General features: G+C 37.9%; 1 protein-coding gene across 1 annotated transcript in view; it reads right to left on the bottom strand.

The window, feature by feature from the left end:
• Nucleotides 1-14,764, bottom strand: part of MRC1 (mannose receptor C-type 1) — a 120,607-nt gene that overhangs the window by 90,343 nt on the left and 15,500 nt on the right. The window contains 2 exon segments of the mRNA XM_043969197.1: nucleotides 9,936-10,109; nucleotides 12,562-12,963. Coding sequence (XP_043825132.1) covers nucleotides 9,936-10,109; nucleotides 12,562-12,963 — 576 coding nt within the window.

Here is a 14,764-nt window from a genome sequence, read left to right as displayed (position 1 = left end):
AGAAAAAAAAAGAAAAAAGTTAATTCAAAGGGGCAGCTAGGTGGCACAGTGGATAAAGCACCGGCCTTAGATTCAGGAGTACCTGAGTTCAAATCCAGCCTCAGACACTTGACACTTACTAGCTGTGTGACCCTGGGCAGGTCACTCAACCCCCATTGCCCCACAAAAACAAAACAAAACAAAAAACCAAACAAAAAAAAAGTTAATTCAAAAGAGTTCTTACTGAGTGTTTACTATGTATGGGCAAGGAGTGGCTAGAAAATATGAAGTTAAGGTCATTGCCTAGAAACACATCTTCAAGATGCTTGAAACATCAAAGCGTTATGCCTAGAAAAAATGTTCAATTAGATTCAGCAAGCATTTATGAAGTGTCCATTATGCCCAAGGTACTTTGCTAGGTGCTGGAGGGCACAAAAATAGAAAATAAAAATCATTTCTAGTCTCAAAAACTTTGATTGAGATGAAGGTAAAGGGAGTAATAGGAATAGAGGAGGATTGTTGTTGGTGGTCAGTCATGTCCAACTCTTTGTGACTCCCTGTTTGGGGTTTTCTTGGCAAAGATCTTGAAGTAGTTTGCCATTTCCTTCTCTAGTTCATTTTACAGTTGAGGAACTGAGGCAAACAGGGTTAAGTGACTTGCCCAGGGTCACACAGCTAGTAATGTCTGAGGTCAGATTTGAACTCAGGTCTTCCTAACTCCAGGCCCAGTGCTCTATCCACTGAGCCACCTAGCTGCCCCCAAGAGAAGGATGCCAGAATGTAATTTGTTCAGTTGTTCTCAATTCTTTATGACCCCAGATGAGGTTTTGTTGGCAAAGATACTAAAGTGGCTTGACATTTCCTTTTTCAATGGATCAAGGCAAATAAACAGAGGTTAAATGACTTGCCCAGGGTCACACAGCTAGTAAGTATCTGAAGCCAGACTTGAACTCAGGTATTCCTGACTTCAGGCCCAGCACTCTAACCCCTGAGCCACCTAGCTGCCTCCAAGGCAGACCGAGGTTAAGTGACTTGCCCAGGGTCACACAGTTAGTAAGTGTCCAAGGCTGGATTTGAAATTAAGTCTCCTGACTGCAGGCTCAGTAAACTCTATCCACTAAGCCATCTTGCTGCCTCTACCAAAATGTAAATATACAAATAAATACAAGATAATTATAGGAAGAAAAGGGTTCCAGTGATTAAGAAGTCTCAGGAATATATTCCTCATAATTTATATTTAAGATATAGGGAGCATTGGGGGCAGCTAGGTGGTGCAGTGGATAAAGAAAGCACCGGCCCTGGGTTCAAGAGGACCTGAGTTCAAATCCAGCCTCAGACACATGACACGTTTTAGCTGTGTGACTCTGGGCAAGTCACTTAGCCCCAATTGTCCAGGAAAAAAATTATATGGGGAGGGGCAGCTAGGTGGTGCAGTAGATAGAGCAATGGCCCTGGATTCAGAAGGACCTGAGTTCAAATCCAGCCTCAGACACTTAATACTAGCTGTGTGACCCTGGGCAATTCACTTAACCCCAATTGTATATATATATATATATATATACATACACATATACATATATACATATACATATCTATACATATACATATACATATCTATACATATACATATACATATATATATATATATATATATATGGGGAGCATAAACTGAAACATGGCAAACTATGGCATGAACCATTCTCAGTGAATAATCTGAAAGGATTCCATTGTCCACTGAAGTGGCTTCACTTAAATGAGAGAAAGTATAGCAGCTATGCCTTGATTATAGAGAAGGAGACAGACTACAATGAGAGTTTGAGGTACTAAAGGAAGTCGCTAGATGGTGTGGTACCTAATCTCACCTATAGAGCAAGGAGTGACTTGTTCCTTCTGAAGTTAAACAAGGAAAGCTCAGCAATCCAGAGACCCCACAGTCGTCATCTGGGGTGTCCAAAATAACAACAGAGGGTATGTCCCTTCTCCTCATTTCACTTTAAAAAATGGGAATCCTGACTTTGCATTCTAAAGAGAGGAATTAAATAAAGGAAAGAGCAAACTCATGCATTTGCTGACTAGAGCAAAAGGGAAAGTGCCCCACAGATGTGCGATTCAGCCTTCTCTAAAGCAGATGCCCAGAAGTTGCAAGCTAAAGCGAATTTAGGAGAAAGGGGTCTTTTCCTTTTCCTGTTCTCATGATATAGTGGAGGAGAAAAATAATTGTTTAAATGGGAGGAAAACATTACAGTAAACAATACTGAAAACAAAGAAACATATACGTTAGATGTCATCCGGTCAATTGCCAGTTCCTCTTTTTCCTGTATTAGACCTGCCCAGTGGTTTGTGGCTTAAGGTAGAGGAATATGGTCTACTGATTTCAGCTTCTGCAAGTAGATTCACATTTCATAGAATTTTAAAACAGCAAGGTCTTTTTAAAAAAATAACAGTAGCAGAGTTATCAGTTGGTAAAATACATTGGAAGACCTTGACGCATAACAAAAGTAATTAATGTTTTATTTCCTCTTCACTTAGTTGTCACAGTTCGCTGGCATAGAGGAGAAATATGTGATTTGTTGAAGAGGCATGACTTTGAGGCAACAAAAGTAATTTTATGCTGAATATACTCAAGATGCTACTTGTCAAAACCAGTACATCATTTATGCAGGACTTCTCTGCATGTTGGGATTTAACATAAAGATAGAGATTCCTTTATCCTGGGGGAAAGGGAAAGAGTTTCATTTCTTTGGACAAAAAGATTTATGGTGCATACAGAAATTAGATTGAAACGAACCTTCAGAGCAAGGTTTCTGGAGATTTACATGAACAAGGAGGATGCACACATTACATGCATATATCTATACATATGTGCATTTATGTATGTGTTTATATATAGGGTGACCCAAAAATCTTAGTGCAATCGTAAGTATTAATACCTTCAGAAGTATGAGTTACAAACTTACCCCCCCCAAAAAGTCACTTAAAAGCTTAATTATTTAAATATCTTTTAACTCAATTTTGTGACTCTGGAAAAATAAGTTTCCATTTTAATTTAATTTTTTAGATGACAGTTTGTCAGATTGGTGGATGGGTAAAAGAGATCTTCTTGCTTGGCCACCTTATCTACCTCTATTAGAGTTCTTGTGGAGTTGCATCAAAATTGGCGCACATGCATGAAAACCTCATTTTAGGGATGATTTTAAGGGTAGAGTTATAAATGAACCAATCTGATATCTTTAGAAAGTTAAAAAAAACTGATTAAAGTGGCATATAGAACAAGATGGTGGTTATGTAGAATTTTAGCAAGAAATATATCCATAATCAATCAACTGATAAACATTTATTAAGTGGCTACTATGTGCCAGGCATAGTGCTAATTGCTGGAGATTCAAAAAAAAGAGACAAAATACAGTCTGGTCCTAAAAGATTTTACATTCTAATGAAGGAGATGACATGTAAAGAAATATATACAAAGCAAGGAATAGAAAATAATTAATAGAGGGAAGGTATCTGCAGATATGTAGTATCTGCAAATTTTAAAATTTTATTATCAGTTGGTAAAATGCATTTTCTAAATTCCTCTTTAGAATGTAAACTCTTTGAAAACAAGACTTGATTTTTTTCTGTATTTGTAACTCCAGCACCTAGCATAGTCCCTGGCCCAGGAGAGGAGTTATATAATTGCTTGCTTGCTTGCTGAATGAATGAATGAATGAATGATCAGACTACAATTACTATGCAGATACACCTGTGGGTCATTGACATATGGGTTCACAGATGCTTGGTCTTCCCAAAAGGGACAACAGAAAGAGTTCTACAAATGGTGAAACAAAAAAAGATGCAGAGCTGGAGAAATGTTAGTCGGTCAATAAAAATTTATTACGTACCTAATAAGCACTGCAGATACAAACAGAGGCACAAAGATAGTCCCTGCCCACAGGGAGCTCAGAATATAATGGGAGGGCAAAGATACAAGCAAATATATACAAACTATGTAAATAGGTTAAATAGGAAATAATTAAGAGGGAGGGCACTGGGATTAAGAGAGGTTGAGAAAGGCTTCCTGTAAGAGATTTTAATTTGTGGAGTTTTGTTTGTTTGTTTGGTTTGGTTTGGGTTTTGGGTTGTTTTTTTCAGGGCAATGAGGGTTAAGTGACTTGCCCAAGGTCACACAGCTAGAACATGTCAAGTGTCTGAGGTCACATTTGAACTCAGGTCCTCCTGAATCCAGGGCCAGTGCTTTATCCACTGCCCCCCTGTAAAAGATTTTAATTGGGACTTAAAGTCAAGAAAGACAGTAAGCTTAGATGAAGAAGGAGAATAGTCCAGGTCAGGGCAGAGGGGTTGGGGGGGAGGGGGGCAGTCAGAAAAAGAACTTCGAGGGGGCAGCTAGGTGGCACAGTGGATAAAGCACTGGCCCTGGACTCAGGAGGACCCGAGTTCAAATCCAGACTCAGATACTTGACATTTACTAGCTGTGTGACCCTGGGCAAGTCACTTAAATCTTATTACCCTATCCCCCCCCCTCAGAAAAAGAAAAAAAGAACTTTGATATTATTTAATCAATAGAATCAATCATAATTTAGTGCCTACTGTGTGTAAGGCACCATCAAGAGAAAGATGCAAAATGACATAGGAATTTCATCAATCAGAAGCAAGTAACATGTACACAGATAATAATTTAGAGTCATAAAGGATCTTAGAGAGCAAAATCCAACCCTTTGATTTGGAATATGAGGAAGATAAGGCCCAGAAAGAGAACTAGTGATTTGCCCAAGGCCATATCAAGGTTCAAATCCAGGCCTCCTGACTTCACATCCATTCCTTTTTTTCACTATGCCATACAACAGTTCCACATTTATAACAACTAGTTCGTGGGAAAGTGCTTCTCACATTTATTTACTCTCCTTTACACGCATACATGCAGCAATACAAAATATCCAAGTGTAAAGTCAGCAGATAAAACCGCCCCATTCAAATGCACCTAGCTTCATGCTTACTGTTTGGCCCTGATACTGAGTCTATTCTCATTATTGTGTGCTGGGCATATAGTAGGCTCTTAGTAAATATTCGTTGATTTGACTTCTTACTCTTACTTTGTGTACTGGACCTTACTTTCCAAAGGCAATTTACCATTTAACCTCTAAGCTTTTTGTAAGTGGTAAATAAAAAGAAACAAAGTAATATGATTTGAGTTTCAATGTGATGGAAGGAAAGCAGAGATTCAGAGAAAGGTTTCTAGGAAGGTTAATGGTTGGGGACAACTCAGGAGACAGAGTGGGATCAAAAAAAGATTTCTCTGGAAAAGTCTTCCAATTTTAGCCTAGAAGAAGAAATATTTTTATGGTCAGAAATGAGAAAAGAATGTATTTCAGCCATGGGAGACACAGCCTTTTATTAAAGTTTTAGTTTTAGTCATACAGGAAATAAAATTTAAGATTAGCACTTGACTCAAAGTTCATGGTAGAAGGGAGCAAGAAGGAAGGATTCTCCTGGATTGGAAATTGAAATATAAGAAATGGGAAATGAAAATTAGTCAAGTGGTTAAGTTGGTCAGGGTGGAGGCCAAGGGAGAAACCAGTTGTCCCACTCATTAAAAGCCCAAGCAAATGGATAGAGCACCGGCCCTGGAGTCAGGAGAACCTGAGTTCAAATCCGGCCTCAGACACTTGACATTTATTAGCTGTGTGACCCTGGGCAAGTCGCTTAACCCCAATTGCCTCACTAAAAAAAAAAAAAAAAGCCCAAGCAACAGGTTAAAATGAGGTGAGAGAAGAACTTTGATTTACAGAAGGGGAAGAGGACATTTGGTGGTAAAAAAAAAAAAAAAAAGGATGGCTTGGAAGACAGGGAGAGAGCAAAGAGGGAACCATTGTAGTTCCTCTTTCTTCTTCCCCACTTAAGTCTTAATGTTGTCTGAATTCCTTCTGAATAACAACTTATTGGTAGACTTCTGGAGCTCGTGATTTGGAAAGGTTAGTGGAATAGGGTGATATCAAATTGGAGGAAGGTTTCTTGTGGATCTTCTTAGGTAACTTGATCTTGAGCCTGTTTTGTGGAACATTTGTGTCATTTTGGATCATACTGGATCAGAGAGTAAGATTTGGATGGGACTTTGAAGCCATCAAGCCTAATGACTTGAATAATGCCAAAGAAGGCAAGCTAGACTTATTGCACATGACATAAAACTGTGTAGTACATGACGAATAACTGAGTCGGCATCCAAAAAGATCTTGATGAGTTTCATTTGTTTTTTAAAAAGGAGGGAATAGGGCAGCTAGGTGGCGCAGTGGATAAAGCACTGGCCCTGGATTCAGGAGGACCTGAGTTCAAATCCGGCCTCAGACACTTGATGCTTACTAGCTGTGTGACCCCGGGCAAGTCACTTAACCCTCATTGCCCTGAAAAAATAAGGAGGGAAGTAGGCTGACTTGAACAAGATGACATTCATCAGGGATGTAGGTAAAGCTGTACCCTTGGGTTCAAAAAGATCACCATCACACATGTAAGCTGGAGAAGAGATGGCATAACAATTCTTATGGAAAAGAGTTATGCATGTCATATGAATGGAAATGCAACATGTCACTAGAGGCCACAAAAGTTAATGAAGTCTCCAGGCTACATTAAGAGAGGCCCAGTGTCCAGAACAAAGCAGGTGATGGTAGTAGTAATGGGGTATATAAGAAAAAGCAACAGGTTTAGAGCAAGAAGTCTAAGGATTCAAATCCTGACAGATATTGGCTGGGACATTGAGCTAGTTACTTATCTTTGTCTGTCTTAATTTTTTTTTCTTCAGTAAATGAGGACTTTGTGATCTCTTAAGGTCTGTAGCATCTACCTTTACATCTTCTACTTTTTTTCCCCTCAGAGACTTTGGAGAATGCAACTGTCTCTTTAAGAGTACAGAAACTAAATGTGATGTTGGGAAAAACAGTTTGTGCTGGCAATTTGGAGATCAGCTGATAAAAACATCTACTATAAAGTGCTTCATGGAGTCAAGGAGAAGGTGTAGTTTTACATATAACCTATGAGGATCAAGAAGGAATTTATGAAGAATACAGAGAGGAAGAACATCGTGTAAAATGTCTTCCTCAGCAGAACTGTCATAAACAAAATATTATTATAAAGACATCTTTTAAAGATAATTTGAATACTATGTGAAGAATATGAGAGTCATTTGCAAGTACAATATATTTTGGAAAGATGGTTTCCTATGGCTTCTGAAGAAAGGAAAAAGAACAGGGATGAATCTAGCTAATTTCCAAAGATATTAAAGTTGACTCTTCTCGAGAAGAGAAATGTGAATAAGATTTTGAGACACTTTAATCAGTATCTGAAAGAAATTAAATGGTACGAGACTGAGTCTGCAGACAGATGAAAAGAATTATCTACCATTTATATTGAGAGTTTGAGATAACTCGGACTATAAACTTTAGCATAATCAAAATATTGTAAACCATCATTATATATGCATGTGTTTTTATTGCTTTCACTTGATAACTTCATATATAATCATTTTAATGTTGATTTACTTATAAAGAAACCAAGAATAATTACTGAACAGCAAAGGGACTTTCTCCAGTTCATTAAAATAACTAATATTTGATGAATAAGGATGACAACTCAAGATAATTAATGAGAAAGTGACCACAAGTTTATTAATTAGATCTAAGTTATCCAAACATATCCCTGAATCACTCAAAATTAGTGGTGTCAAATTCAAATAGAAACTGAAGGTTGCACATTGACTTAGAAAACCATATATTCACATTATCTATATTCTATTGAGTTTTTTATTTTGTTAAATATTTCCCAATTGTATTTTATTCTGTTTCTGGCCCAAATCAAGGAAGTTTGACACATCTACTATGTGCCAGGTACGATGCTGGGCTCTGGGAATACAAAGACCAAAAGAAAAAGAGATGATTCCTACCCTCAAGGAACTTATTTTCCACTGGTAGGACATAACATGTATAGAAATAAATAAATGCAAAGTATAGAAAAAATAGATTTATTAATGTCATTTAAAGACATTTATATATATATACATATATGCATATATATGCATCATGGGAGGTGGCTTGAGCTGAGTTTTGAAGGGAACTTCAAGAGCCCTGACACAGCTGAGATGTCAAACTGCAGATTGCCCCAGAGCCACAATGAAATAGAACTTGGGAGAGAGAACATTCCAGACATGGGTGGAGGCAGGAAATGAAAAGTTGTGTAAAGGGAGCAGCCAATATGTTAGTTTGGCTGAAATATAGAGTGTATCATGGGCAGTAATGTATAATCATCCTGGAAAGGGGGGCTGGGACTAGACCTCCACAGTCTTTAAATGTCAAACACAGTTTGGATTCTTATCACAGATGTAATAGGGAGCCACTGAAACTTCTTGAGAAGGGGAGTAACATGGTCAGTCTTCCCCTTTAGGAATATCAATTTGACACATGTATGGAGGATGTTAGAGAGGATGGATACAGGAAGACCAATTAGGAGGCAATTGTAATTATCTAGGCTAGAGCTGAGATAGGCCTAAACCAGTATCCTGGTGGTGTGCTTGGAGATAAGGTTCAGACTGATGGAGATGTCCTTGTTTCCCAGTACACTGATATATTGTAACACACTTCTGATTTCACCAGCTCACTGATATCAAATATTAAATAATATCAAATACATTTTGAGTTCATACGCTATACACATTAGGAAACTAATTCACTCCCTCTGCTAAAACCAAAGAAGGCCAAAATAAATCTGCTGTTCTTTTTTAAGGTTGAGTATAAGATTAATGTTCAACTTTATATTGAGGTTAATTTGCAAATTAAATGTATAGAAATCCTTGTTTGACTAGGTAGAAACAACTTTGAAACAGGTCCACTTTGATATCATATTATTTTTTAAATTATTGGCACATCCCAATATATAATTGGCATAGTTCTCATGTTCTTTGCATTTCCCCACTTGGATTCATTTTATCACATGTGATACAAAGAAGTATAATTCAGAAAAATCCAACCTCCATTTTTGTCTTTATCAGACTATATACAATACTAAAAACAGAATTAAATAGGAGTTGACCTCATTAAGGAAATGAACTGCATTCCTCCTTCTAACGTTAAAAGTTAGGGAGTTGGTCATACATTGTAGCTTCCATGATATCATTTGTATCAATGCCTTAGAAAGAAGTTGACAGAATTCAGGAGTGTAAGCCAGGGATGGAGGCCTTTCATAAAAATAAAGACTTCGTTTAATGTCAAGAATCTGGTACCAAATGTGGGATATCTGTGTAACCTCAGCTACTAGAGAGGCAGAGGATTGTGGGTGTCTTGAGTTTGGTAGTTCTGAGCTGCAGAGGGCTTTGCTAAGTGGGTGTCCACATTATATTTAACATCAACATGGTGAGTCCCCACGATCAGGGGACTACCAGGTTGCCTAAGAAGAGGTGAATTGGCCCAGCTTAGAAATGGAGCAGGTCAAAGCTCTTCTGCTGATTGTTAGCGGGGTCAGGCCCCTGGGGAGCCCCTGAATGTCCGACCTGGGGAGATGGGGAAACCTAATCTTAGGGGTAAAAAATATTGATAATGGTGATACCACTATGATCTCCCAGAAAGAAAGCTAGACTAGAAGTCAGGAAAACTTAGCTTCCATTGAAAACTCTGCCCCTTTCAGTCCTGACCCCATTTAGGGTTTTCTTGGCAAAGATACTGGAGTGGTTTACCACTTCCTTCTCCACCTAACTGGCATAGCTTTGGGCAAGACACAACCTCTGGCTGCCTTGGTTTTCCCATCTGTGTAAAGGGAACAATGATGCCTACACAAGGTCATTATGGGAATAAGGGAAGACAACAGCTATTTGTACACTCTGGAAAAGCAAAAAGTACTAGACAGGGGTGAGGTATTATTGTTTTTGTCACATAGGATAAGCTCAAAATATTGTGACACAGTAATCATGCCCAGTTACTCACATTTCAGCGGACAGAACCCAAATAGTCTGTCTGTTTGATAATCAGACGTAGTCCCACACCAGAGCCAGCCATCAGATCTGCCCGTAGAAGTACAGTCAGCGTACCACTTGTCTTCAAACTTGAAAGGGAACACACATGGGGCTCCATTGGAATTTCCCTGTAATGTATACATTTCTAAAGAAACAGATTAAGAAGGATATGTGTAAATACAGTCTTTATAATGAGAATGTGAGCAAATCCTGACTTTAAAACACTCATGCAGCAAACGAACACGTACACTTTCCTGATTCTCATGAAGAAAGCCCTTAGAATCCTTATTCGTTCCTCTACCATCACTGACATAGTACTGAAAGCTACCTCAAGGGACATTAAGTGAACAAGCAAAATTAGGCAAAAAGTTCCTAATAATTGGTTTAATTTCCTTTTCACTGGTGTTGCATTTATCCTTTTGATTTCTGATACTGTTAATTTAGTTTCCTTCTTTTTAAAAACCTAATTAACCAATAGTTTATCTATTTAATAGGGTTTTTTCATAAAACTATCTCCTAGTTTTGTTAGTTCAATGTTTTGAGGATTTTTTTACATTCAATTTGATTAATCTCTCATTTGATTTTCAGGATTTCTATTTTGATACTTAACTGGGAATTTTAACTTGTTCTTTTTAAATTTTTTTAAAAGTTACAGATTACATGTAATCTGCTCTTTTTCTCTTTTATTGATGTAAGCATTTAGAGATATAAATTTTCCCCTAAGTACTGCTTTAGTTGCATCCCACAAGTATTGGTATGTTATCTCATTGTTGTCATTATATTTAATGAAATTATTGTTTCTATGATTTGTTCTTTGACCCACTCAATCTTTAGGATAAGATTATTTAGTCTCTAATTTTCAATATGCTTTCAAGGTCCTTTAGTGAATGTAATTTTTATTGCATTATGGTCTGAAAAGGGTGTATATAATATTTCTGCTTTTCTGAATATGTTTGTGAGGTTTTGTGCCCTAATACATGCTCAATTTTTGTGAAAGTGCCATGAACAGCTGAGAAAATATTTCTCTGGAGGCTTATAACATCTAACATTTCTAAAATTCTATTCATTTCCTTAATTTCTCACTTATGTTTTTAATCATTATGTTCATCTAGTTCTGAGAAGAATAAAGTAAGATGCCCCATTAGTATAGTTTTATAGTCTATTTTCTCCTGTAACTCATTTAATTTTTCTTTTAAAAATTTGGCTGCTCTGGAATTTGTTGCATATATATTTGGTATTGATATTACTTCATTGTCTATGGTACCTTTTCAGCAAAATAACTACTTTCTCCTTTGGAATGAGAGGACCCAGATTCCTAATTGGTGATTTCAACTATCTCACAGGGCTATTTTGAGGATCAAATGAGATAACACATGTACAGTGCTTTTCAAACCTTTAAGTGCTACATAAATGTTAATTATTATCATGGTGATAGTAGTAGCAGCAGCAGTAGTAGAGAGGAGTAGTAGTAGATGTAGCAACAGCAATAATAGAAGTAGCAGTAACAACAGTAGTTGTAGAAATAGCAGTAGAGAGTAGCAGCAGCAACAGTAGTAATAGTAAAAGTAGCAGCAGCAGCAGCAGTAGTAGTAGTAGTAGTAGAGAGGAGGAGAAGGACCAACAACAGCTATTGTTTGTTGGGTCCTCTAATTCCAAAGGAGAAAGTAGTTATTTTGCTGAAAAGGTACCATAGACTATGAAGTAATATCAATACCAAACAACTTATGTTCTCAAAAATAGAACAGATTTTCTTGGAAAAACAGTGAGGGGAATTCTAGAGTAAGCCACTGAGACTTTCAGTTCAGCTGTGAAGGACTCTCACTAATTCCCTCATAGTCTGGATAAGGAAGTATAGACTCTCAAATCTCTATTGGTGACTGATATCCAAAGTGCTTTTCTTTTCTGTGTAGTGCAATTAGAGGGCCATTCCTTTGTTAGTCCCAATTTATATAGTAGTAATAATTGATGGAGTAAGTAGAAATCTGAATATTTCTTTCTGTAATTGGGGGGGGGTGTCCAAATCTGTGATTTCATTAGTATAGAGAGCTCCCAATGTGCAAACTCACTCTATCAATGAAGATGGACGATTGTTTTGCAACTTATGCATTTAGAGAATTACCTGGGGCACACTGCCAGGTTAAGTCACTTGCCCAGGGTCTCACAGTCAACATATATGAGAGTTGACTCAAATTCAATTTTCTTGACTCTGAGGCTATATCTGTCTCCAATACTACATGATGCCCTTATAACATATTACTGTATTTTAAAGCATGACCACATCCTCCAAGCTAGCCAAAAACATTTTTGTTTCAATTAGTGATGAGAAACTAGCTTTTGATTGAGCAAATTTTTAAAAATCATAGGTTTGAACCGCAGTACAGCTCTAGACCTAGAAGGGAACTTCTAGCCCAACCCCTTATTTTATAGATGGGGAAACTGATGCCTAAGGCAGCTAAGTGATCTGCCCAATGTCCATAGATAGTAAGTTAGAACAAGAATTTGAACCCACGGTTTGTGACTCTAGGGACAGCACTTTTCCCCCCTCTATATTTCCTCCATAAGTAAGTAGGCAGGTTCAAATAAATTCAGAACCTTACCTTCATAGCCTCGTGAGCACAAGTCATCACTAGTTCCATGGATCTTCCATCTGCTCCACAGCCCCGATCCTTTGTAAAGCATAATATTCTTTTCTTGTTTGTTTCCATAGTTAAAATATAAATCTTCTCCGATGATTCCAAAAAGGGTGTCATTTTTGCATTCCCATTTCTGAAGGTCACTTTTTGAATCACAGGGAAAGAGAGTAACCTGAATCCAGTCACTCTTGGAGGACACTCCCAAGCACAATTTTAATGCAACACTCATCAGCTGGGTGTCAGACACCCAGCGAAATTTTTGTGATTCACTCTCTGGATTGCATGGGGCTGTTTGAACAGCAGTGGCACTTATTGCATTCACACAGCGCTTGTGGTCTTCATTGTAGATTAAAAATTGTTTGGTGTCTGTAAAACAAAACAAAACTTATACTTAGTTTGGTAAAGTTGACAAGGGGAAAAAAATTTAAGAAACATTTTTATTTATAGTTTTGAGTTCCAATTTTTATCCCTCCTTCCCTCCCTCCCCTCCACCTCCCTGAGGTGGTAAGCAATCAGATCTGGGTTATACATGTCCGGTTTAAGCCAAAGGTTCTTAACCTCTTCCAGAAGTAATCTCTTTCATTTTCTGGTAGTCATATCATCATTAATGAAGGAGAAAGGAAGGAAGGTACTGATGAGCTGAGAATGAAATCATTGAGTGGAGTAGAGAAGGCAGTTTGCCTGATGACCTCCCATCAGTGAATTCAAAATTGAAAGGGATTGATCCAGGAGATGATGGTGGTGGTGGTAGTAATGTGTTGATGATGATGGTGATGACAACAGTGACACCTCATCAAGCATTGGGAAGGTGCCCTAGATCACCAAGGTTATTATAATATGTGCTGCTGAATCTGCAGGATGTTTCTGAGATCCTTGGGAACAGATTTGTTATTGTTTGAACTAAGCCAGCAGGAAATAAAGGATTCTGCAAGAGCTGGTTGGGCATGTTGAGCAGTTGCATTCTTTTCATCATTAAGACACAGTGAGAAGACTTATAGTGTAAGCAGCTAGGTGTCACAGTGGATAGAGTGTTGGAACAGGAATTAGGAAGAGCCAAGTTCAAATCCCATCTCAGACTCTTATCAGCAGCATGACTTAACCTCAGTCTGCCCGAGTCTCCTCATCTGTAAAATGGGTATAGTAATAACAAAATCTACTTCTCAGAGTTGTTATGAGGATAAAATGGGATATTTGTAAAATGCTTTGCAAATACAGGGGCAGCTAGGTGGCACAGTGGATAAAGCACCAGCCCTGGATTCAGGAGGACCTGAGTTCAAATCCAGTGCCAGACACTTGATACTTACTAGCTGGGTGACCCTGGGAAAGTCACTTAACCCTCATTGCCCTGCCCCCCCAAAAAAATGCTTTGCAAACCTTAATGTGCTATGCAAATGTCAGATATTATTATCATTAGTGGGAAAAGTACTAGATTTGGTTTCAGGAAACCTAGGGTGGTTCTAGCTGTGTGACCCTGGGAAAGTCAGTTACCTTCTCTGAGCCTAGATTTCCTCATCTGCCAATTGAAGATATATCCCTATAATACTTAGCTCAAAGAGTTGTTTTTGTGTAGCTCACATGAAAAATTAGATGTAATAAAATGCTTTGCCACTGAGTAAAGAGCCTTGCAAATATTAGTCACTTAAAAATGCTAATTGAATAGTAAATTATTGCTTTGTTTCACCCAAGTCCAAGTGAACAGTAAGGAAACCCTTTATTTGTCTTTTATTAAAAGAATGTAAAGGAAGTATCTTTGAAACTGAAGATATTTATCATTTATGAAACTGTTGCCCTACCTTCACTCAGAGGACCTGAAAGAACTTTGCAAAGGGTCTAAACCCAGCTCAGACACAATAGATGTGTTCCTGGAAAAGCTGTGGGTTGAGTCATTCGGATTTTCATTTTGATTTGTTAAGGGCTAAAATTCTAGCTAAACTGTCTAAACTATTTAATGAGTGGTTGCAAATAAATTACAAGCTTTAGCAAGAGTTAGACTTTTAAGCATTTATTAAGGAGAATAAGAATTTGATAAAGAGAGAAGAAAGGCCTAGATTCCTATCTATTAAAGGGAGAGCACATTTCTAGCTCCGCTCTCCACCAGAGTCCTCAGGAAAGAGCCTGAGACCCAGTGCCAGTCTCTTCCTTCCTCCTCCCACTAGCCCACGTCACT

The sequence above is a fragment of the Dromiciops gliroides genome, chromosome 5 (assembly GCF_019393635.1).
Source record: "Dromiciops gliroides isolate mDroGli1 chromosome 5, mDroGli1.pri, whole genome shotgun sequence".
Lineage (NCBI taxonomy): Eukaryota > Metazoa > Chordata > Mammalia > Microbiotheria > Microbiotheriidae > Dromiciops > Dromiciops gliroides.
Note: the sequence above shows the minus strand (reverse complement) of the source record. Positions and strands in the feature narration are given on the sequence as shown.